The following is a 24,694-nucleotide window of genomic DNA, read 5'->3' on the forward strand; positions in this document are numbered from 1 at the left end:
TCCCAACTCCCACCCCCAGCCGCTTCCTTGCCAGGACCTCCAGCTGTGCCGCTCGACAGGGAGGCCTTTCCCCAAAGGCAGAGCAGCAGGAAGAGGCCTGGGTCCATTCTGGTGGTTGACCCTGGTGGTCAGAGCTTCCCGAGGCTTTGAAGTGAGAATGTTCCAGACGTATTCTTCCCTGGGTCAGGTGGGTCCTTCAAGACATGCCCCCAGATGGTTGCTTTCAAGCTGTTCGTCTGGCTTATAGCAGGTGTATTGGTCCAGGCTAGCCCACAAAAGGGGCTAGCTCTGGGGGTGGGGACAGGGTGGCCCCCTTCCATCACCAAACTCCGAGGAGCCCCCTTGCCTGTCGTGAGGGATAAGCGGAATGATGGGGTGGCAGCTGAGTCCCTCACAAGACTGGGTGCCCCCGTCCCTGGCAGTAACAGCCCTTGGCACCCTTGTGCCTGGCCGCCAGTGTCGTTGGGTGTCTCTGGGACAAATGACTAAGGTGAGTCGTGTTCTCAGCTCACCGGGGTTCCTGGCCAGTGCTCCTTGCAGACCAGCTGCCGTGGCCGTGGCGAGAGCTGTGGGTGTAGATGATTAAGTTTGTTTTCTCACTTTCACTGCAGGTAGAGGGTGGCTCACAGCCAGGCCTGGTGTCACCCCTCCCACCTCCCTGTTGCCAGTGAGCTGCCTCCAGCTTGGGGAAGGCCAGATTTGGAGGGTGGCCCAGGGCTCCCGACAGGACACAGTAGGCCATGGGGTCCATGTGGGGCAGCGCCGGGCCTTCCTTGCCTGGTGCTCTGGGCCCTGCCAGGGAGTGAACCCAATCCTGCATGTGCACCCCAGCCCTGGCCAGCTGGCTGTAGGGCTACCCTCCCGTTACCTGCCCTGCCCTCAGAAACCGGGGCCTCCAGGGTCAGGTGACCTCAGAAAAATGCAGGAGGTGCAAGCATGGAGGGGCCGTGGGCAGTTGGTGGCAGGTCCAGGCACTAGTATGAAATGTGCATCTTGAGGAATTGGTCTGGAATTGTCGTGTGCGCTGGGGTAGGAGGCAGCGTCCCAGCGAGGGGCCCAGAACTGCAGGCAGAGCTGAGCCAGGACTCCAGTGTGCGTGCCTCTGTGTGTGTGTGTGTGTGTGTGTGTGTGTGCACGCGCACGCGGGGGATATGGAGAAAGGGGTGCGTGTGACTCCTGAGGCCTCACCTGCCCCTCCTCCCCCTTCCCTCCCCCTGTCCAGAGCTCCCTCCTTGTGCCCTGCCCTGGTGGGGTCTCCCACCAGCCGGGTCCTGGCAGCAAGCCCGGGAAAGGGGCAGGGCAGGGCTCTTGGTCCACCTCAGCCCAGAGAGGGCAAAAGCCTGGCAAAGCCACACAGCTATCCGAGGAGCGAGCAGGTGGCAGGGCACGTGGGGCAGGGGTGCCGCAGGAGGTGGAGGGAGGAGGCTGGCTGAACGTGGAGTCTGAGCTAGGTCACTGTTGCCATGGCTCCCAGAAGTAGAAATGCAAAAGACCTGGGTTTACCTGTGCCCTGGAGACGGGAGAGCAAGGCTAGAGAGAAGGGAGAGAGACAGGAGGACACGGAGATACCCTGGGGCTGAAATGGGGCCCGAGGCCTTTCTCAGGGCCCCGGGGCCAGGCGAGGGCTGCATTCCCGCCTCCCTCGCTCCCTCCGCAGATGTTTTTGGTCCAAATTGCTCAGAGCACGGAACACGGAAGGAATCGCAGAGAACACACGCTCCATGCAGAAGGGGGTGCCATTCACTGCGGATTCTCCGTGTGTCTGTCTCTTCGCTGAACTGAGGGAAAGCAGGCGGCGCACCCCCTGCCTCTCCCTCCTGGCGGCCTGGGCGCGCACCTCCTGCCCTTGAAGCCGGTCCGTGCACCCGGCCCGCGGCACCCCTGCAAACCCACACGGCGGCTCTTCTAGTACCCGCAGCGCTTCAGATCGTGTTGGCGTCTCGCGTTTGTCCCAGGACTGTCTCCACAGCTCGCTCATAAGCCAGAATTCCAGCAGGCCTGCGGGCCGCACGTGGTCGTGCCGCCTGAACCAGCCCCTGCTCGCTCTGTCTCTCTGTCTCTCTCTCTCTCTCTTTTTAAATAATCTCAGCTTGCGAAGAGGCCAGGCCGGTTGTCTGGTAGAATGTCCCCTTCTAGATTTCTCTGAGCTTTGCCCCTCACGTATCTTCTCGTGTGTTCTTTGGTCCCCGAGGGCTAGTTCTTCTAGAACAGCTGTGCTGGAGGCGTCACTAGATCCACGGGAGACCTTCCGGCAAAAGTCTTCGTAGGTATGTCGCCAGCGTGGTCACGCCCCGGGAGCCACTGACGTCTGGCGCTAAGCTCGCTTGCGTGACTGGGGTGCCGGCCACACTTGTCTGGACACGGTCATGTGGCCCTCTCCTTTCCTGCACCCCAGATCACCCACCTCATTGCAGCAAGGGGCACAAGCTCCCACCCCAGACCGAGCTGGGCCATGCTGCTGCTGGCGGCTTGGGCTTTGTGCTGAATGTTCTGGAATCTGGGATGTTTGGGGCCGGTGGCTGGGGGTGGAGTGGGAGGAGTGAGCGGTCCGGGTGAGTGACGACATGCATGTGTCATCTGATTGTGACTTTATAGGATTCGGTGCGTGTGCGTGAGGGCCTGCAGGCAATGTCCAGAAATAAAAGTTGTTCACAGGGTAAAGGGGAGGCTTTCGTCCCCTTTAATGAGGTCCTTTGGTGTGCTGTTAGGCCATTTTGCCGTTTGGAAATGCACCGAGCTGAGAGAGGGTGAGGGGTTGACCTGCGGCGACATGAAGCGGACGGGGCTCGCGAAGAGATTGCGTGACCAGCCTGGCACGGGGAAGTTCGCATCAAGGGGAGAGCGGTGAGCTTGGGGGCCCTGTGGAATTAGGCCTTCCAGCTGCGCGCTGTGGAGGGGACAGAGCCAGGGCTGGGTGTGGGTGTGGGGTGGAGGTCGGCTGGTGCTCGATGCGGCTCTGTTGCTAACGCCAGAGTCCCCCTCAGCGTTTCCGGAAATGAAGTTGATTACTTGTACCACAGAGAGGAAAGCAGTGTGGGCAGTGGACCTGTTCTTCTCTTGAAGCAGAGAACGTTGAAGTAGTTTTCATCGAGGGTTTCCGTATGCACTGACTTTTCAAAGAAGAAAATGTAAGCCGGTCGTCCGTACCGCCAGCGGGCTTGAGCAGAGAGAGGGTTTGTTGGGTCTTTGCATTCAGGCACAGCTGGATCCAGGCGCACAGTGCTTTAGCGGACTGTTCCTCTATCTTGTTCTGCCTTCTGCCTTTGGCTTCATCTTTCTCATGTTCCATGTGGTGACCTTTGGTAGTTCCGGGCCCATATCCTCTCAGGTTTGGGTCCGGCAGAATAAATTTAAGAAGTATTTCTTCTCAGGACACCCGGGCGGCCCAGTCAGTTAAGCGGTCAACTCCTGATTGCAGCTCAGGTCATGATCTCAGGGTCGTGAGATCGGGCCCCGTGTTGGGGGCTCTGTGCTGGGTGTGGAGCCAGCTTAAAAAAAAAAAAAAAAAAAAGGAAGACGTATTTCTTCTCAGTAGCTTTTATGGAAGTCTTAGAATTCACTCTGCTTACAACAGCGACAGCCTGTGATCGCACCAGACCTCATCTCTGTCGCTCGGGGAGTCTGCTGCCATGGTTGGCCGGGCAAGGATCCCGTGTTCCGTCATTCCACATCACACGGGCTCTGCGTGCGTGCGGTGTGCACACGTGCTTCTGTGCGTGCGTGCACGTATGTGCGTGTGTACGTGTGTGAGGAAGAGGGAGTGTGTGTGAGAGAGAGACGGTGGGGGAGCTCCTGGCAGAGGGGAAGGGATGCTGGTGGCCAAGAGGACAGCTGTCCACTCTGTCCAGCCAAGAAGTCGCTTCCCGTTTGACTGCAGGCCTGGACTCTGGCCGTAGCGTGTGTCTGCGACGGCGTCCTGTTGCGCAGACAGCACGGGCCGCCCGGGCCAGGGACGCTGTGCCCCTGACGTCCCTGGTGTCGGGAGGCGGCCTTCCCGGCCCACATATGAGCTCAGCAAGCCCCTTGCCGTCTGTCGGTTGCTGCGCGTTTCTGGTGAGGTCAGCACCCTTCCTCCTGCTGACCTTTGCCTGTTTGGGTCCCTCTCTCGGCCTGAGCATTTCGAGCGCACACGTCTGAGGGAGAGGGAGAAGCAGACTCACCGCTGAGTGGAGAGCCTGATGTGGGGCTCAATTCTGGGACCCCAAGATCATGACCTGAGCTGAAGGCAGACGCTTCCCCGACTCAGCCACCCAGGCGTCCCTGCTTCGAACTTTTAAAGTATGGAATCATGCGGTATATCGTCCTCTGCACCTGACTTGTTGCTGGGGTGGGATTGTGAACCCCCCTCCCCCCCCGCACCCCGCCGCGGACGGCCCACTCACACGGCTGCAGAGCACGCCGCCGTGGGACTGTCACGGTGACAGCCGCCTTCCACTGGCTGTGGCTACTCGGTCATTTCCCGTTTGGGGAGGTTTCAGGAGCGCTGCTCAGGACATCCTACCCCCGTTCCCTGTCTTCCCATGCCCAGCTGTACGCTTTCTGCTGCGTGTGTGTCCAAGGCTAGAATCGTGGGGTCTTGGATGCCCACCTCTGCGTATTTTTCATTTTAAGTTAGATTCTAGTGTTTGAACGTCGGCAGTGGTCATGGACAGTCACAGACTCTGACTTCTCCCCTAAAAGTGAGTAGGTGTGACCACAGGGAGCTGGCTGTCCGTAACCCCCGGAAAAGGGGCGTGCCTCTCCTTGCCCGGGGCCCTCCCTGCCTCTCTGCTCTTGCGCACCTCTGGCTGGTGTTGTGCGTAAGCGCTGGAGCCCTCCGTGCCTCCTCTTCCCAGGTTCTGCACCTGAGCAGGGGACTTCCTGACCTCTGGCTCAGTTTTCTCATCTGTAAAATGGAGATAAAAAACAGCACTTAGCCAACAGGGAGTTTTGAAAAAGAAGAAGAAGAAGAAAAAGAAGGTATCAAGGTTTTAAATTTTTTTATATTCATAAAACATTCTTCTTTACATTGTCTGCCGCACGTTGTTTTAGTTCAGATCCCTGCATCTTCTACCAAGAGCCATATGGGCTTCTGCAAAAATGAAAAAAGGCTAAATGTGGGCAAATAAATGGATTTATTAGCCCTTATACTGGATCTCTTAGGAAACGGCATTTTGGCAATTAAAAGCCGGGCCAAACCTCAGATGCTGTTTTCACCCTGCGTCGTTCATGTTTTAAAACACCTGTATTGAGAGAGGATTCACCTAACAGATGATTGACCCACACAAAGCGTATACAGTCCAGCGTTTTTAGTGTCATCACAGAGAATGTGCACCTGTCACCCCGGTCACTTTGAGGACGTTTTCTTCGTCTCAGAAACAACCAGTGTAGCTTGGCTGCTGTCCCCCTGGTCCCCATCCCGCCCCAACCCCTGGCAGTCACCGACCCGCTTTCTGTCTATGGCCTTGCCAGTCCCGGACACTTCGTATCAATGGAACCATGGCATCTTTTGGGACTGGCTTCTTTCGCCCAGCGTCATGTTTTCAAGTTTCGCCCACGTGGCATCAGTACTTCATTCCTTTGCGTGGCAAATATTCCATTACTTGGGGGTGCACAGGGGTTTCTGTAAAGATTTGCACGGGTGCTGAAGCATGAGCTTGGCGCAGAATAACCACGTTTGGTAACTCCTAGCTGTGCAGCCATGAGCAGTTCTGATTGATCTTCCCTGGCCTCAGTTTCCCCGTCCATAAAACGGGTGCAGGAGCGTGCATCTCTCTGAGCAGGCGTGATGGTAGCCTTGAGGGCTTCAGCCCTGAAAACGTTCGTGCTCAAGATGTGCGCCTCCCCCAGGACCCCCGCCCTGCTCTCCTGGGACACGGGGCTGCTCGGTGAGAGGGAGCTCCGGCCAGGGGCACCGGATCCCGAACGAGAGGCAGTCACATTATGGGCCCACGCCTTCGGGGCTCTGGCTCCCTGGATCTCCCCCACATGGAGAGTGGGCTGGGCAGGTGAACAGAGGTGAAAATATCATCTTGACTTGGGGTCTTAGGGGATCAGAAGTGGGTGCTTTTGGGGCGCCTGGGTGGCACAGCGGTTGAGCGTCTGCCTTCGGCTCAGGGCGTGATCCCGGCATTGTGGGATCGAGCCCCACATCGGGCTCTTCCGCTATGGGCCTGCTTCTTCCTCTCCCACTCCCCCTGCTTGTGTTCCCTCTCTCGCTGGCTGTCTCTATCTCTGTCGAATGAATAGATAGATAAAATCTTTAAAAAAAAAAAAAAAGTTGGTGCTTTTTTTAAGTTAAGGAGAAAAAAGCAAGCCGGGCACTCGAAGGGCATTTCCTTCATTCCTTGCGCCCTCGTGGGTACGTGTGTTAAATGTCCTGGGTTCTGTGTGCTTCTCCCTCAGGGTGTTGGAAGGACCCCATGCCGGGATCCCCAAGAGGTGACATCGGGACCGTGTGCCTGGGCCGCCCTGCCCAGCAGCAGAGCATGTCCCGCCTGGACTTGGAGGAGCTGGCCGAAATAGGTAAAAGCATGTTCTCCTTCCAGCCTCGTCCTGCGAGATCATTGGCGTACATTTGCTTTTAAAAGATAATATATATACGTCGCTCAAAAAGTCTAACCCTGTAAAAAGTGCTCGGTGAGGTTGTCCTTCTCCCTCCTCTGGGGTCTTACTCTCCCCCTTCCCAGCTAGCCGCAGGGAGTGCCTTTTTAACCTCGCCAGGGTTCTTTTGTGCAGACTCAGATGAATCCCTGTGGGTGATGCGAGCCCCCTCCCGGGTTGCCGAGAGGCTCAAGTGGGGTAATATCCTCATTTGCTGCTTAAGGCTACCCGCTAAAGTGTCAGATTCTGTGTCCCCATCTTACAGACAAGCAAACTGAGGCTCAGGGTAACTGGAAAACACGCCAAGGGCACCGGGTGGCAGGAACCAAGCTGGGAGGAGAGCCTCTCCCTGGACTCGCCCCCGGCGTTTTGGTTAAGATCACACGTGTACGTGTTTACCTGCAAGGCTATTCCTGTCATGTGCACTGGGGCCAGGCTGTTTGATTCATTTCCCTGTGGTGCAGATTTCTCTTCCGGGTTTGCAATAACCAGAGTAGATCCTAAGAACTTGCTGAAGGCCTGTAGCCCTGAAATAAACGGTTTTCAGTTCTGCATCCGGCACCAGTGCACCCCACCCAGATGCGGGAAGCCTTGGCTGGTTTTACACCTGCTGCGTGATTCGCTCCCAAGGACCTGTCATTGTGCCTCCCAGTTTGCTCCCCTTGCTGTTTAAGGCATGCAATGACGCTGAAGCGTTTCTCACTTGGGTGCCTGTGGTAGCAGGACAAGGAGCCTGATGTCAGCGGCACGGTCAGGGGTGCATCCTTGATCCCTCCGTCCCCTGCCTTCCTTAGGGGGTCCAGGGTCTGCCTCCTCCTGTTTCCATGGCTGTGCCCCACGTGCTAAAGCAGTTTTCTCTCTCTTTTTTTTAATCGAGGTGACATTAACATAATATAAAATTCGCCATCGGAAAGTATTTACTACATTCGTAATGTTGCGTGGCGTACCCACAACGTTAGAACATTTCCGTCACCCCAAAAGGAAACCCCAAACCCCATTAGCAGTCACTCCCTCCCTCGGGCCCTGGCAACCATCATTCTGCCTTCTGAGTCAGTGGGTTTACCTGTCCTGGGCATTTCCTATAAACGGAATCCTACATTATACAGTCTCTTCTTTACCTTAGCGCGATATTTTCAGGTCCATCTGTATTGTCACACGTATCAGTACTGTGTTCCTCTTATGCCTGAATACTACCCATCCCATGGGTAGCCCATAGTTTGTCCGCTCATCCCTGGATGGGCATGTGGCCGGGGCGACGTCTTGGCTGCCGTGAGCGTGGCGTGTTAGAACACCTATTCCCGATTCTTTGGGGCGCCCTGTTTTCCAGAACTGCCTTAAGCACTGTCCACCGCTTATCCATCAGGATGCTTCACGTGGCCATTTTCCCTGCGTCTGTGTCTCTTCTCTTCTCACCAGGGTCCACCCTAGTCCAGTATGACCGCGTCTGAATTAATTTCATCTCTAAAGACAGTATTTCCAAGTAAGGTCCCATTGGGAGGTTCCAGGCGGCACGAATCTTGGAGGGACACCCCTCCACCCAGTGCAGCTGGGGCCCGGAGTCTACTCTAGCCTGAAATTTGAAGGTCCCATCTTTTTCCAGCTGAAAACATCTCTGTTTTGATTTGTTTTGCACGAGGAACCTCTCCGACTAAAATTAAACTGGAAGACTGTCCTTTTCCCTCCTTCATAGCACAGTGACCCATGTCTGCCCTCAACCCAGCCGTGGGTTCCTGCCGGCTGCCAGTGTCCACATCTTCAAGCAGGGCTTGGGTTGGTTGGAATTCGGAGCTGGGAAATCGAGTTCAAGTCCACACTCCACTGTCCATGAGCAGTGTGACCTTGGGCACTCATTCCCCGTCTCTGAGTCGCCCTTTCCACTCCTTTCAGTGAGGAGGGCAGTATTCAGCCCTGAGGTCTCATTTTATCCCTCCATGGCTCTGCACACCGAGTGGGAGCATCGTGGGGGCACAGGAGGGGTGGGCGCACACTGAGCAGATGCATAGCGGGGTCACACTGAGCAAATGCGTGCTGGGTGCACAGGAGAGGTGGGCACATAGTGGGAGCACAGCAGAGAGGGGCACATAGTGGGTGCATAGCTGAGGCATGGTGACTGTCCTGTAAAGAGACCTCCGGAGGCCCCCTCATTGCCCTTCTTCCTCGAGAAGACAGCTGACTTCCTCTAATCCTCGTTGTCTGCCACAGAGCTGCAGAGAGACGAAGAGGAGGCCGCTGCCCTGAGCATAGTGAGAAGGCCGTTGGTGGCGCCCGCGGCCGGCCAGCACCCTGAGCTGAGCACGAATCACCCCTTCTACGACGTGGCCAGGCACGGCATCCTGCAGGTGGCAGGTGGGTCACAGCTGGGTGGTCCCAGCGTCCTTGTGGGCCCCGTGGCACGGGGTGGGTTTATCTGGGCTGCTTCCCTCCAGCCGGCTGCGGCCCCACAATGAACAGCACAGTAGGAACCAGAGTGCCTGCCAGGGTTTGGAAATAGCAGATGACATCGCGGTCCTCCAGAGAGATGGGACCAGGAGGAGGTATAGAGATCCACGCGAGAGGAGGTTTACCGTGGGGGTTGGCTCTCACGTGGTGGTGGAAACTGAGAAATCCCAGGATCTGTCATCTGAAGTCTGGGCACCGAGGAGGGGCCCAGGTTCTGGAGGACCAGGAGCGCTGGTGTCCCCCAGTGTCCGAGGGCTCGAGAAAGCAGACATCCCAGCTCAAGCAAAGGGCACATTCGCCCGTTGCCCCTTTGTTCTATCCAGGCCCTTAACAGATGGGCGTCGCCTCCTGCCTTGGGGAGGGCGATGTTCACTCAGTTCCCGTGCTGCTCTCCTCTGGAAACACCCTCACAGCCACACCAAGAAATAATGTCTCACAGCCATCAGTCGAGGTGCCGCATGGAGTTAGCCATCACAGACAGTGACCCTAACATCTCACCTCTTTGTCGCCTGCACCGAGCTGGTAAACGTTAGTCCCTGTCCCCAAGGAGCTGGAATCTTGTCAAGGTGATGATGAAACAGAGGAACGGTTCTCAATAGTTGGAGGCCCCCGAGACACAAATGGTAAGTATTTTGGCGTCCACTCCGTGCAGAGGACCGAGGAGAGGATGGGGATTGGACAGGGGGCCAGCCATTTCAATTCCCAGATGTTCACTTTGGAGAACCGTTAAGGTTTAGGGAGCAGGGATGGATGCTGGACCCATTGTGGGAGCACAGGTCAGGTGCCCACAAAACGGAAGCAGGAAATACAGTTATTTTTCTTAAGAATAAAACATACATTATCTAGGGGCGCCTGGGTGGCTCAGTGGTTAAGCGTCTGCCTTCGGCTCAGGGCGTGATCCCAGCGTTACGGGATCGAGCCCCACATCAGGCTCCTCCGCTATGAGCCTGCTTCTTCCTCTCCCACTCCCCCTGCCTGTGTTCCCTCTCGCGCTGGCTGTCTCTATCTCTGTCGAATAAATAAATAAATAAAATCTTAAAAAAAAAAAAAAGAATAAAAAATACATTATCTATGTCAATAGGCAATGGGTTATTGTTAAAGATTTTTAAAATTTATTTAAGAGAGGCAGAGAGAGAGGGCACATGTGTGAGCAGGGGGAGGAGCAGAGGGAGAGGGAGAAGCAGACTCTGCACAGAGCGTGGAGCCTGACGTGGGGCCCGATCCCACGACCCTGAGATCATGACCTGAGCCGAAATCAAGAGTCGGAGGCTCAACTGACTGAGCCACCCAGGCGCCCCTACAAGGGCTTGTTTCTAAATGAATGAATAAGTATTTTAAAATGTTCTCTTTTAGGTTTCTAGTATGGTCAATTTCTATAGAAATAGCCCACTTTTATAAAATGTTAAGACTGTTTGAGGACCAGGGCGCCCGGGTGGCTCAGCCGGTTGAGCCTCCGACTCTTGGTCTCGGCTCAGGTCATGATCTCAGGGTCGTGAGATTGAGCCCCGTGTCAGGCTCCGTGCTGAGCTCAGAGTCTGCTTGGGATTCTCTCTCCCTCTGCCCCTCCCCCTGCTCACACGTGCACATGTGCTCGCTCTCGCTCTCTCTCAAATAAATGAAATCTTAAAAAAAAAAGAAAAAACTCCTTGAGGGCATCAGTCATTTTTAAGAGTATCAATGGGTTCTGAGACCTCGAAGTCTGAGAAGTGGTGGCTTGCACAGGAGCTGTCCGGGCCGATGTCCCTTGTCCACTCGAGAGGAATGTGTGTCCCGCGGTGCTGGGCGGAGTGTTCTGCGTGTTTCACTTAGGTTCAGCTGATGAGTGGTGTGGTCCAGACCTTCTGCCTCCTTGGTAACCTCCGTGTCTACGTCTGTCAGTTGTTGACTGAGGGGTGCTCAGAGCGCCCGTGGTTGGAATTGGTCAGCTTCTGCCTGTGGTTCTGTCCGCTTTTGTTCCGTGTGTCTTGACACTTTGTTTTTGGGGACAGGACACTTTGGGTAGTTACGTCTCCTTGATGGGTTGACCTTTGCATCGTTTTGAAGTGCCCTCCTTTATGTCCGGCCACGCACCTGTGTTGACAGCCATGTCTGACGTTCCTGTAGTCAGGACAGCCGGGCCAGCTCCGTCCTCACTGGTGTTGGTAGCTATGCCTTCTCCGTGCTTTTCCCTTCAGCTGGTCCCCGTCTTTTTGGGTGAAGCACATTGCGTGTAGACAGCTTCCCATGAGATCTTTTCGTACTTCTGTTGAGAGGTGGCTGCTTCGCGGGGCCACATTCTCCGCACCTCGCGGGTGTGTCCAGGAGTCCGCGCTCAGTCTCCGGGCTCTGGGGAGCGTGAGGCAGAGGGCCGATACCGTGGGGCTTGTGGTTTAGAGTGACCCCTCTTGCCGCGGAGTGGGGGGTGCCGGCAGCGGCTGCAGGAGCCCTGATAGGAGCAAGAACAGTGATATGAGCTCATGCTGTGGAGAGAGATTTCCAGCATCAGGCTGGAGGACGAGCTGAAACAGGACTGGGAAGGGGCCCTAGCAGAGCGGGGTGAGAGTTCAGTCAAGAGATGGGGGCCCTGGGGAACAAGTTGCGGTCCTTCCTCTTCTGCATGCCTCATTTCCACCTGCTGGGCAGGGGGCCTTGGGGCCGGAACAGGGTTCCTTCCTGGAGCAAGGCCGTCGGTGGCCCCGTGGTTTGTCGTGGGTCCTTCAGCACCGTTAAGGGTCTGTGGGCTCCTTGGGCTGTGGGCAGGCTCTTCTAGAGATGCTCCGAGGTCATCACAGTGGAGTGCTTGAGCCTGTCCTCAAGCTACAGGGCTGTACGCTGTGGGGGATGACAGCTGGGGGGGCAGTCCTCGGATTCTGGAGAGTTCCCTCATTTTAGAGCGGAGTTCTCACTTAAACACCAGGTTCTTGGGGTGTTTAACTGTCTTTAGAGGACATCTGATGGCCTCAGCCCCCCCTCCTAAAAGATGCCAGCCTAGCCAGAGGTCCTCAGGAGTCAGGCAGAGGCGGCTGGAGCAGAGCCGGACGGAGCCAGCTCTGTACGTGGCTGAGATCGACTTCACAGTCAGAGAACTAGAGCAAGGGAAATCGAGACGCTCCGACCCGGGTGAACCAGTGGCTAAGGAGAGAGAAATCGTTAGGGCAGAAATCAGCATCCCTGAAACTACCATTGGCCTTTCTATCAGAGCGCCTGGCGAGAGTCCCTGGTGTTTCCTTGCTCAGGGTCAGTCCCCTGTCCCCTCCTCCCAGCCTCACGCAGGCGTCCAGCTCTGTCCCCTCTTCCCTAAGTCCGGCTCACGCTCCTGTGTGACTGGCCCACCCAGGGGATCTGGAACCCTTGCTCCTGCTCCACTGGGAAGCCACATGGGCCACCCTGTGACTCCTGCCAAGGGGTCCACTTTGGGCGTGAGCAGACCTCACTCCCCACTAAGAGGACCCTCCTCATTTCCTCTCCGGGTGTCACTTCCCCCAGAGCCGGACATCCAGAACCACTGCTAGAAATCGGAGTGTTATACAAAGTAATACTGAATGGATCTGTCCATACTTAAGGGGTATGCACTTGGCCAGACAGACGCTGTGTAGAATTGTAATTCTTTAAGATAGTGTTTTGTAAATAAAGTTGATTTCAGCATTTGAAGAAGAGGTCACCGTCTGCAGCTCAGGTCCCTGTCTGGGGCCGGGGCCGTGAGCCCAGAGGGACATGGCCGCAGTGGAGAGCGGGGTGGGCAGGGGGAGGGTTCGGACCTGGGGAGCAGAGAGGCGGAGGTGTAATCCAGAGACGCAGAGGCGGCGAGTGGCAGAGAAGAGAAGAGGAGGATGGGCGGATCTGGTCCTCCTGGATGACAGGCCGCCGCCCCAGACCCGGGTCTTTCCCCTCAGTTTAGACCCCGGCCAGGCTTCCCAGCAGGATGTCGACAAAAATGGGTCTTCAAGTCTCCTTTCATTTCTGCAAAAAAAAAAAAAAAAGATGAGCAGCCTTAAAACAAAAACCCCAAGAGCCAAACTCCCAGATCACTGCTGGTGAGATTGCTGCTGCGTTTATTATGCATTTTAATCGTCCTTCACTCGGAGCGGATGACGGATCGGCTGGATCGCGTTCCGGGCGATGGCTCCGGGAGCCCTTTCTTTATTCATAAACTGGGCTCCTCCCGTCTCGGAGGCAGTGAGCGATGTTGTGTTGTGCACCGTGAGGGAAGGAATAGGGGTCATGAATTAAGCCAGTGCCTCGCAGAATTTGCATTTTATTGATAGTTTTCATTTCCTTCCACATTATATCATCTTGAAGCCCGTTCTCGATACACCGGCCTGTGTTACTGGAGGACGACGGAGGGGCGTTCACTCATATTGACTGATCTCATGAATGCACTTGCCGCGTTGACTGCTTAATAAACGGAAGGCCTGGCTGTCCCGGGGATGCCTCAGGGCTGCCCGGGAGGCCTGCACTCAGGCAGCCGCGGGAGCGCGGGAGGCCTGCCCGCCGCCGTTGCGGGGCGCTCGGGGGCCGAGGGTGTTGTGCCGGCCAGGCTGGGGGTGCCGCCCTCAGAGCTGGGCCGGCTGCGAGCGTGTACCCCGCTCCGACAGCCCTCAGCTTCCTCGACTGTAAATGGAATAGCACACCCGGAGGCATCCACCGTCTGGCATGTGGAAACGGGTCACATTTATTGAGTGCTTGCTGTATGCCAGTGCTATGCCAACCAAGACTTTATTGAAGTTACTGACTCAGTCCTTCCCAGCCAGTTTTTTTTTTTAAGATTTATTTATTTATTAGAGAGAGAGAGAGTGAGCAGGGGGAGGGGCAGAGGGAGAGAGAATCTTCAGCAGACTCACCAATGAGCGTGGAACCCGATACGGGGCTCGACCTCACCACCCTGAAATCATGACCTGAGCCAAAACCAAGAGGCAAATGCTCAACCGACTGAGCCCCCCAGGCGCCCCTCACAGCGCTTTTACCATTGAGCCCGGACTGCAGAGCATCAGAGAGGCTGGCTTGGGGCTGCCTGGCTGTGAGGGGACAGGACCCAGCCTGTCCTTCCTGTCTCCTTTTTCACAAATCCAGCTTGCCCGCCACCACACTCGCCGTAAGCTTCGCGGGTCTGTCCCGTCTGGGTAACGCTGAGATATTAGCTTAGGGGACGTTCAGAAATCTGCTGATATGAAAAGAAAATGCTGAATTAGTTGCCCTTTTGCTTTTGAGGGGAGTGGAAAACCTTCACTGGTAGCTCATGCAAGTTGATGGACCCTGCAAACAGTAGGTGTGCAATAAGTGTTTATGCAGTGAAGGAGTGAACAGGTCAGTGCTTTATGTAAGCAGGAGGAGGAGAAGGGACTGGGCCAGGGGTGGGCGCTGGGCTCCCAGCCCGCTCCACGTCCCTGAGTCTGGCTTGCCCACGCTGCGTTCTCCCCGGGGTTACTCCTCACCCTTGTTTGCAGGTGGCGGATGGATGGGGCTCACGGCCTGCTCGGGGCCCCTCGCACCCTATCGCTGGCTGAACCGAGTCCAGACTCTGACCCTGACCTGCCTTGTGTCTGCAGGCCCTCCACCCTCTGGGCCCGCAGACCAGAGCCGCGGTGGCGCGTCCCCTCGCCTGGCCAGCACAGCGCCTCTCAGCAGCTGCAGGTTGGGGGGGCTCGGACAGGCCGTGAGCCCCTCCCACCCGCCCTCGGCAAACCGGCAAGCCAGGGTAGGGAGGGAAGCGGGGCCTGTGGTCTGATGGAGACCCATGTGTTCTGGCCTTGCCCAGGGGTTGGCGTTCCTGGACACCAAGTCCCTTGGTCCCGGGGTGGCCTTGCTGTGACTCCTGTGACATCGGCTTCCCACACCTGTCCCTCTTCCTCTGTGAGGCTCTGCCATGCCTGCCACCGAGTTCTGCTCTGCTCCTGACCGTCTCTCACTGTCGTGGGGTGTGGACCTTCTGCTTGCTGCCTCTTTCCAGCCACGACAGTGCCCAACCGTGGCCCACCAGGACACCGAGTGGATCTTGCCTGGGCGGCTTGGGTGGTGGAAGCTCTCTCTTCCCTGGGATCCAGCAGCCTGGGCAGCTGCCCCTCCACCTGGCCCCGCATCCACTCCAGGCCATTATCACTCTGCCCTGGGGACCTTCTGTCCTGGATAGGGCTCAGCCCTTGCCCACGGCTGCACCCCATGCCCAGGGCTGTGCCCTGTGCTCCCCTCTCGGCGCCGCCCACCCCACGTATGCAGTACTGGCTCTATCTCCTACGTCCCCGCAAATGTCCCGGCATTGGGGACCCCACCCCAGTGCTGGAGGTCACTGTCCCTGCCTTCTGACTCCCTTCCACCATGCAGTCTGCTTGGGACACCCTGCTCCAGCGGCCAAAGGGCCTTCAGAAGGACTCATCAGATGGTGTCCCTTACTTCCCCTCCTCACTGGCTCCCCAGTGTCACCAGGGTAGTCAAACCCTCACTCTCCTCGTGCCTGTGGCCTTGACCCCGCCTTTCACCATATTTCCCGTGACAGCCTGCAGCCCGTGGTGGTGCGACTGTGTCAGACCCCATGCTGTTCCACGGCCGATGAGGGTGTCCCGTGAGCAGACGTCCGCTCTGCCCTCAGCAAGGCCTTGCCTGCAGCCCCAGCCCCTGCTTTGTCTTCCCTTTCTGGATCTTGGCCTCTGCATCTCTGGCCTGCTGGGTGGTGGCCTCCACAGCCCCGCAGCGCACCCCTCTGGCACAGTCGGCCGTGGAGGGTGCAGGGTCATGCGACACAATGGCCTTTGTCCCTGATTCCTGGAAAGCTGCCTCTAAATCCTTGAAATTCCCGAAGTGATAGGAGCAGCTTTGTGATTCCTNCTGGTTTATGCCAAGGAGGAGGCTCACGGGGGACCCTGGGTCGCGTACGCTGCCGAGACAGCTCAGGGCGGGGCTGCTGTGCCAGAGGACCCACCGGGAGCAGAGGACACTGATTTGTGACCTCCAGGGGCTGGAGACTGCATTCAGTCCATTGCCAGGGGTTCGATCTGGGTTGATCAATGGGTCAAGCTGCATATTGATTGAATCACAATTCTGTCAGCCACGCCTGTGTGATGAAACCAGTAAAGACTCTGGAGCCACGTGCCCTGGGTGGTGGTGACGTGTCGCTATGCCTGACTGCATGGGGAGAGGGCACGGGGGGCCCCGCGTCCAGGACCCTCCCACCCCACTCTCCCCTCTTGGCTTGTTTTTTTTTTTTTTTTTTTAAGATTTTATTTATTTATTTGACAGAGATAGAGACAGCCAGCGAGAGAGGGAACACAAGCAGGGGGAGTGGGAGAGGGAGAAGCAGGCTCATAGCAGAAGAGCCTGATATGGGGCTCGATCCCATAACGCTGGGATCACGCCCTGAGCCGAAGGCAGACGCTTAACTGCTGTGCCACCCAGGCGCTCCTGCTCTTGGCTTGTCTTGATTTATGTCCTTTATGATAAAATATAAGTGAGCTAGTGAATTATTGACTGTGAGGGGGTCGTGGAAACCTCTGGATTTGTAGCCAGCTGATCAGAAGTGGGGTGGCCTGGGACCCCTGACCAGCAGCTGCTGTCTGCAGTGAGGACAGCTCTGTGGACGATGGAGTCCTTCACCTGTGCGGTATGGCCCAAGCCCAAGCAGGTGGAAGGCACTGGAGAAGTAGCCTCTGGCTGCCCGAGTCCCTGTGGCTTCTCAGGGGCTTGGGGAGCTGGGTGGAGACCCCCGTCCCCCACATCACTGTCCTTTGCCTGGGATGGTGGGGCCAGGCGGGGGCCATGTCTGCTCTTTCCTCCCACAGCTGAGCGCACAGTGGGCCTTCAGCAAATGCTTGTTGACCTGGTCTTCCATTTGCCAAATTATTTAGTACATCCTGAGACTTTCCATTTGGCCTGATTGGCGATGCTAAGGCCATTCGGGGTTCTTGACCTTTCATCACGGATGTGAACTTTCTCTTCCAGCCCCAGGGGGAGTTAATTCCCATTGCTTCGGCAGCCACACAGAAGTTTCCCAGCTTGAGAAGCAACGCTGTCCTTTTCCCTTGTGCCCCACAGGCGAGCGCAGACACAGCTTGGCCACGGGACCCTGGCCTCTGAGACGCTAGAAACAGTGTTGGGAGACACTCCCCTCCCGGGTGTGGCCATCAAGGGATTTGTGCCCAAAGCCCCCATTTGGTGAGGCTTCTGGTGCAGTCCTTCCGAACAGGGGCTTTCTAGACACATGGGAAGTAGGAGCAGAGTCCCTAAGGAGCTTCGGGAATGAGAAGGTGCTGTGTCTGGAGACCAGAACAGTTCTAGAATTCCAAATATCAGAGGAGCTTCTGGGCTCCTGGGAAGATCCAGACGTGTCCTCAGTAACAAGCAGCTGTCCCGGGTGTGCAGTCAGGGCAGGGCACGAGCATGCACGTGGGTGTGCGTGGGTGTGCGTGTGTGTGCGTGTGAGCGAGTGTGTGTGCAGTCCCGACTAGTCCCGCTCAGAGCTGGCGGGGGTGGGAAAGCTCTGGTCTCATCCTTTCTCGTGCTAAGTAAGCCCCTGCAAATAGCTATAAATACTTCTTCACAAGGAAAGTGAGTTTAAAGTGGTGTAATTTCTAGAAGGGTATTTGCTTTCTTCAGGTTCTAGAAACCGTCTTTCAGTCAATTAGTGACGGGTTATTGGACATGATGTGAGTACAGGCATGGGCAGCGAGCCTGGGTGCTGGGACCCAGATGATCAGACAGGTACCGGCCCTTGGGAAGCACCCCCCCCCCCATGTCCCATGTGTGGTGAGCACCACTGTGTCGTGACAGTCACAGGGTCCCCTGGGCCACACTGGGGCCCAGCACCGAGCATCAGGACTCCTGTACTCTGTGAGGTCATGTCCAGGGGTGGCCGTCTCCCAGGCCAGCCCAGCCTTCTCCAGGGCCCGGAGTCCTGGGGGTGCTCAGGGGGACGCTCTAATTCCGTGGGGAGGAGGCAGCAGGGACAGTGGCCGGACACTAGGTGTGAAGCCAGATGTGTCTAGCTTCCAGCCTGGTGTCCTCCGTCTGCCGCGTGGCTTTGCACTGGTGACTTAATCCCGCCAGGCCCCTGTTTCCCATTGGTAAAGGGAGCAGTTGGCATGCAGGCTGGTGGTGACCTTGAGCTTGGCCGATGGACACAGAGCGTCGTGGATGCTCGTTCAGCAGGTGCTGTCTTTGCCACCAGCCGCCTGTGCCTCTCAGGTCAGGTGGGGCTGCTCCGGCGGCTTCCGTGTTCCGTGAACGCCTGGGGCTGTTCCGCAAGAAGACGGCCCTGGCTGCCGATGGGGCTCACGCCTATGTCTCCTCCTGCAGGGGAGGACCGCTTTGGAAGACGAGTCATCACCTTCAGCTGCTGCCGGATGCCCCCCTCCCACGAGCTCGACCACAGGCGTCTGCTGGAGTAAGTCGTGTCGGTGCCTCTGTTCACACACGCCCCTCTGTGTGTGCATGCGCTCCCTGTGCACGCACCCCCCCTCCCATGCACGCGCACTCCCTCCGAGTGCACTCACACCCTGTAGCCTGCCTTCTTAAAGGGTCTTCTGACAGCAGTGGGAAATTCAGTGTGATAGCAGGAACCCTGCTGACCCCAAGGGCTCAGGAGTCTTTAGCCAGCACTGCTGCTACGGGGCGAGATCATGGAATCCACGAGGCGTGCCCGTATTGCAGGCGCCGGGTTACCCCGGACGGCGAGCTAGGCCTCCTGGGAGGTGCTGGTCTCCCTCCAGCATGCTCGCAGTGTGTGCGGGGCACACTGAGAGGGGGTGCCGGGTAAGGGACGGCTCCTCTCTGGGTCCTCCAAGGTAAACGTGGTCCCTTGCCAGACTTTTCCTTCTGCGGCATCACAAACCCATGACCTGCGGGTCAGCTGTCCCTGAAGGTACGCTGCTGGGCCAGGAGGTGTTCAGGATTTGTTTCCTTGTAAAGACAGAAGGACCCCCGGCAGACAGAAAGCAGGAGGCTGGATAATTAACTCGTTCATGGCTATGGGCTTTCTTTTGGGCCATGAGAATGTTTGGGAGCCGGATGGAGGTCGTGGTTGCACAGCATTGTGAAAGTAGTAAATGCCGCTGAATTGTTTGTTTTAAAATGGTTGTTACGTTACGAATTTCACCTCAATCCAAAAAAAAAAAAAAAAGCCAACACTACCTCTGACAACGACGGGTACATTGGGCTTTTTCGTGTGCCTGCCTCAGAAACCTTCGCTACCAGAAGGAAGTGGTCATCACAGCCTTTGTGAACAGTTGTATAGGTTGTTCACTGCACAAGGGCAGCACAATGATGGGTTGGCATCCAGCTGCCACTCCTCTTACCCTGTGCTGGAGGGTATCTATCTAGAGGAAGGAGAACCTTTTTCTAATTTACTCAAAGGTGCCCCGTAGGCTTCTTGGCCTTGCTGGGAGGAGCGCCAAGGCTGAGTCTTTTCCGTGTTTCCATGGAAAACATTGCCACCACACACACCATCCTCCCTCTCCCTGTCCAAGCAGTGGCTTTCTTGTGGCCAGATGTGCGCTCCTATTTTTGCAGTGGGTGAAGAAATAAGTCCGTGTCTTTGGAGCTCAAGCAGTAATTTAGTTAATGACTTCCTGCGCGGAGCACACCGTGTGGCAGATGTATCCCGACAGGGACAGAGCCTCGAGTTTATACATCAGAGACGACGGGTGGGAGCGTGTGGCTCTCAGGAGGCAGGACAGCGTGGGCCAGAGAGTGGACTGCTCCGTTCACATCCTGGCTCTACCCCTTCCTGGTTCTCCTCGGCCAGCCTCAGTTGACTCCTCTGTAAAATGGGCCTGTACAGTGCCTGCCTCCAGGCTGTTGTGGGGATTAAGCGAATAAATTCGTGCAAAGCCTGCTGTTCAGAGAGTCAGTGCTTTGGGCAGAGGGCTCTCTGATGACGCTTGGAGTCAGACAAGCAGAGGAGAAGCTGACATCCTTTTGTGCAAGATAGAGATCCCCCCGCGGCGTCCGGAGCCGCTGAGCACCTGCAGACAGGCAGGGGCTGCTGGGCGTTTCTCCTGGAGCCGTGCTGCGGACGCTTGTCCCCAGGGGCACCTGGCCCACACCCATTGCACCCAGAGCTCCCGGCAGGCTGCCTTAGCAGAGCACGCAGTGAAAGCAGGCGTGTCCCCTGCCACAGGCTCATGGGAGGCGGGCTGAAGTAAGGACAAGATGTGCCTTCGACGATGCCTCGGGCAGCCCGGTCTGACCTGCTCGATGTCAGCGGCCCCGGCCAAAATGACGAGGGACTTTAGAGGGCCCTCTTGCAGCTCATCTCCTGCAGATGGCTGGATGAGGCCTTTTCACGCGGGTCCCCCGGTGTGGCAGGGAAGGACCAAGGGCTGGAAGCAATCGTGGAGCTTTGCGGGGCTCAGACTGGCGTGTGGTCATGTGACAGAAGCAGGGCAGAGTCGGGACTCTGCTTTGTGGTGACGAGAAAAAATGGTTGGAGCCAATGTGGAAGCTAGAGACGCAGCAGAGTGGCCGGGAGTCCATCCTGGGTTCGAATCCCCGCGCGGCCTCTGTGACTTCCCTGTGGCTTCTATGACTCATCGTTGCATATTGGGTGGCGTGAGACAACACATTTGTTCTCACAGCCAGAAGGCCGAAACCGAGGTGTTGGCAGGGCCATGCTCCTCCAGAGGGAGCTGCCCCTCCAGGAGCGGAGCCTTGCTTCTAGCATCTGGCGGCTGGCAGCTGACCTTCACCCTCCTGGGCTGGGGGACCCGCCACTCTCCGCTCTGCCTCTCTCTTCGCAGACACAACCTCCTTCTGTGATTTTCCCCATTTTATCTGTCCTGTCGGGACACACGTGGTATGTTTAGCGCCCGCCCGGATAATCTAGGAGAAACTCCCCCTTGCAAGAGCCTTACCTTAGTCATACCTGCAAAGACCCTTTTCCGAATAAGGTCTAATTCACGGGCTCCAGAGACTTGACGTGGATGTCTCTTCTGGACCATTTCTCGGCCTGTCACATCCTCTTGCTAGCTGCGTGACCGTGACCTTCAGTGCTCAACCTCTCTGAGCCACCTCTAACAAATAAGGACGGGGCCCCCTTGCTGGTGGGTTCCCAGGGGCTCTGCATGGGTCCCCACGTGACCTGGTGCTGGCACCCACTGGGCGACCACGGCTTCTGTTCTGGGGAGAGTGTACTTGGTTTCAGTGACGGTGAGAGGCTGGTGTTGGAAACCGAGTCTGTGCTTTGTATGCAGGTATTTGAAACACACGCTGGACCAGTACGTGGAGAGTGATTACACCATCGTCTACTTCCACTACGGGCTGAACAGCCGGAACAAGCCGTCCCTGGGCTGGCTGCAGAGCACCTACAAGGAGTTCGACAGGAGGTGTGTGCCCTCAAGCCCGCGGCTGGGGGGTGGGGGGCTCAGGGTCACTCTGAGTGAGGGCGAGCCCGGGTGATAGGAGGGGTCAGAGCTGTGTCACGGGAGGCAGGGAGCTAGGCTGAAGGAGCTTGGGGTGGGTGGGGTCCCCTCCCTTGGGGCGGGGGCTCTGTCCATCTTCGTCACCTAGGGCGGGGACGGCCAGACAGTCCATATTTTGGCTTTGCGGGCCCTCGGATTTCTGTCAGAACTACTCATTTCTGCAAGAGCAACTGCAGCTAACACAGAGGTGGGACCGGGTTCTAGTAAAGCTTGATTTATGGACGCCGGGATGTGAATTTCGTGTCATTTTCACATATCGGGAACTGTTGTTCTTTTAGGTTTTTTTTCCAGCCATTAACAAGGGAAAGCCGGTCTGGGCTCGTGGGCTGTGCAGAAGTCGGTGGCCGGCCGGATGTGGCCCGTGTCCCCTAGGTTACTGACCCCGGTCTAAGAAATGTGGCAAAGAAATACGACCGCACAGCTGTCTTCCAGATGCCCTTCGTGCTTTCTCCACACTTCACAGTGTCCAAGGGGCTTTCTGGTGTCTCTGTCGGAGAGGTGGACAGGGTGCTGGACAGCCGAGGACACACAGGCCCCAGAGAGCAGGGGTCTCTCCCTGTGTCCCTCACCTGGTGTGTGGCAGGGCCGGGACCCCACCTGAGACCCAGTCTCCCTGTCCCACCCGACGCGCCGCACCTCGTGGGAACAGCTTGGAGCTGGTGGATCTTTTCTTGAGCGACGTCTTGCGTAACAATCGACTTTGTCGCGTGTTTGGCTAATAGGCCGCACTATCCGGCCTTCGTGTGGATCTCCGGATTCCGCTGGGTGTTCCTTCTCAAAGGTCCTCCATACCTGATGGGAGAATTCCTATCAGACCTGTGACTGCGTGGGATGGTGGCCAGTAGTGCCTGATTTCCCAAAGCCTGCCCTCCCGCCTTTTGGGCCCTGCTGTCATTGTCCATAGACTTTCTCGAGGAATTTCTTGGCTTTCTGTCCTGTGTCTTCGGGAAAGGATGTTGTTACACTTTGCGGTCATGTACCTGACACCATACGTGCCAGGCCCTGCAAGGCAGCTGGAGGCAACCAGGCCCCAGCTCTGGCCCCTCCCCCACGAAGCTTTCCTGGGTTGTCCCCGGAGAATCAAGAGCCCCTTCCCTGTGGCCTCGCTGTCCCTGAGCAGACAGTGCATTTGCAGAGAGGCGTGTTTGTGTCCCCTGTACCCGGCCGCAACCCCCTGACCCGTCTCTGTATCCCCTGCATGAGGGAAAAGGTCTGCACGGGGCAAGTTCTCCGTCAGGGCTGGGTGGGTAGATGGAGGAGCCAGTGGGGCCAGTGGTGCTGAGTGCCGGAGTTCCAGCTGGGCAGTCAGAGAGGCCAGGTGGAGGAGACGGCCTCTGGGCAGCCCCTGGAGGGATGGGCAGGGTGTTGCTAGGTGGCCGGCCCAAGAAGGAGTAAGGGGGGCTGAGGCTCCGTGGTGGGAGGGCTGGACTGGGGGACTCACCTGGGGAAGCGTGGAGGGAGGTGACAAAGGGCAGGGGGCGTACTAAGGGGGGGGGGGGGGGAGCCAGGGAAGGTGCCTGAGAAGAAGTGAAGAATATGTTCAAAGTGGCCTTTTCCAGAGGCTCAGGCTGAGAGGAGGAGATGCATACATACCCCTATGTGGAGCCGATAGAAATAAATTATCATGTGGAAGGAGGCAAACTTGTGTCCTGCTTCCCACAAAGGTAGACCAGGAGGTGGGGGTAGGACTATAGACGTTGACTCGATGGAATCAGAAAGGACGGACATTCTAGGCATCAAAACCAGCAGTGGAGCGGCTGCTGGGGTAGTGAGTTCCCCATCACCAGAGGTATGCAAGTGGTGCTCCAGATCCAATTCGGTGTGATTTCTACCACAAGGGTTTTCTCTCTGCTCTCCCTGCACGCTGGTGGGTTTCCTGCATTCTTTTCCTCTTGGCTGTTGACTCCTCGTTCTCCAGACTGTTCTGCCTGGTTGCTCCTTTTAAGGGAGAACCAGTCCACACACGTGTGTTGTGACCCCCTTCCAGGAAGCCACGCCCATGTCAGGATGGACTCGGTGGCAGCAGTGCTCTGGGACCCTGGACCACTGCGGCTCCCCTCTCTGCGCTGACAGCCGTTCTTTTTGTAATTAGTTAGTATTTCCTTGGGAGATACTTGGAGGCTCTGTGGAGGCTCTGTAGAGACTCTGTTGCTCCTCATCGAGGTGTCGTGTCCCAGCCTTTGCCTCCACTGCTCGCTCTCGGCCCAGGAGAACTCTGACGGTGGCCGAACGGTGCTTGGAACTATCGGCAGTTTACTGTAAGGAGGAGCTTACGCTTCCCGCTGATATTTGTCAACATGGACGTGTGAGTGCCTGTTTCATTCAGTGGGTTCTAATCCATGACTATGTTTAATGCTCAGATTCAAATGAGGCCACGTGGGTGCCCTTCCAGCCTGGCGTCCCGTCATCGTCGCGCTGAGTGCCGCCCTTACAGGGTCTAGCACAAGCAGGGGCTCCAGGCACACCTTACATCGTTCTCACCCCCGCCCCCGGGGCCTGCTGTTTCTCTGGGAACCCTGGCTCCTTTCGGTGCAGAGTGCTGTCCAGGGGCCAGGGTCTGGAAGTAGTATGCTTGTTGCTTTTGGGGTGACTGGCCCCAGGCTCTGTGCACAGACCGTTGGGGTGTTGTTCACACGTCTCTGTTTCTGCCGGGAACCGTGCGTTCACCCCGATGCCTACAGCTGTTCCCGTCCTGCAGCCCAGGGCTCACTCTGGTTTCTTCTCTCTCTGCATCTGTCTGCCTCTTCTCTGCTCGTGCCTCCCTTACCGACTTGCTTACCCGTCCGTCGCCCAGCACCTGACTAATCTCACTCACTGGTCCTGTTCCCTCTTGGGCCACCCCTCTCCTGTGCACCCCTTCCCATCCTGGCGCGTCCCCGTGAGGAAGCCCTGCTCACACACCCGGCAGCTCCAGCTCACCAGCCCCAGCTCACCTCCCCCGGCCTCTGTGCCTCCCCTGCCCTCACCCCACCCCCCCACCCCCGGGTCTGGCCCAGCGGCACCCTGGTCCACGTGTGATGACTAGCTCTCAGGGGATTGGGGAGGCTGGTTTGTGACACGGTTGGATCTCCTGCACCGTGGCCAGCTTCAAGCTGCCAGCAATGACGCCCCTGGGCGCGGAGCTGGGGGGACACTCGGTATGGACTTCCATTATTCAGATCCCGCAGACAAATAGTGTCAAGGGCACAGGAAGGAGTAAATGTAGGGGCGCCTGCGTGGCACAGCGGTTAAGCATCTGCCTTCGGCTCAGGGCGTGATCCCGGCCTTCTGGGATCGAGCCCCACATCAGG

General features: G+C 57.2%; 1 protein-coding gene across 1 annotated transcript in view; it reads left to right on the top strand.

The window, feature by feature from the left end:
• The first annotated feature begins 6,364 nt into the window (after positions 1-6,364).
• Positions 6,365-24,694, top strand: part of ARHGAP8 (Rho GTPase activating protein 8) — a 49,916-nt gene continuing 31,586 nt past the window's right edge. The window contains 4 exon segments of the mRNA XM_040637093.1: positions 6,365-6,504; positions 8,785-8,928; positions 18,283-18,370; positions 21,177-21,308. Of these exon segments, the coding sequence (XP_040493027.1) occupies positions 6,402-6,504; positions 8,785-8,928; positions 18,283-18,370; positions 21,177-21,308 (467 nt within the window). The 5' untranslated portion in view covers positions 6,365-6,401.

The sequence above is a fragment of the Ursus maritimus genome, unplaced genomic scaffold, assembly GCF_017311325.1.
Source record: "Ursus maritimus isolate PB19 unplaced genomic scaffold, ASM1731132v1 scaffold_21, whole genome shotgun sequence".
NCBI classification, from domain to species: Eukaryota; Metazoa; Chordata; class Mammalia; order Carnivora; family Ursidae; genus Ursus; species Ursus maritimus.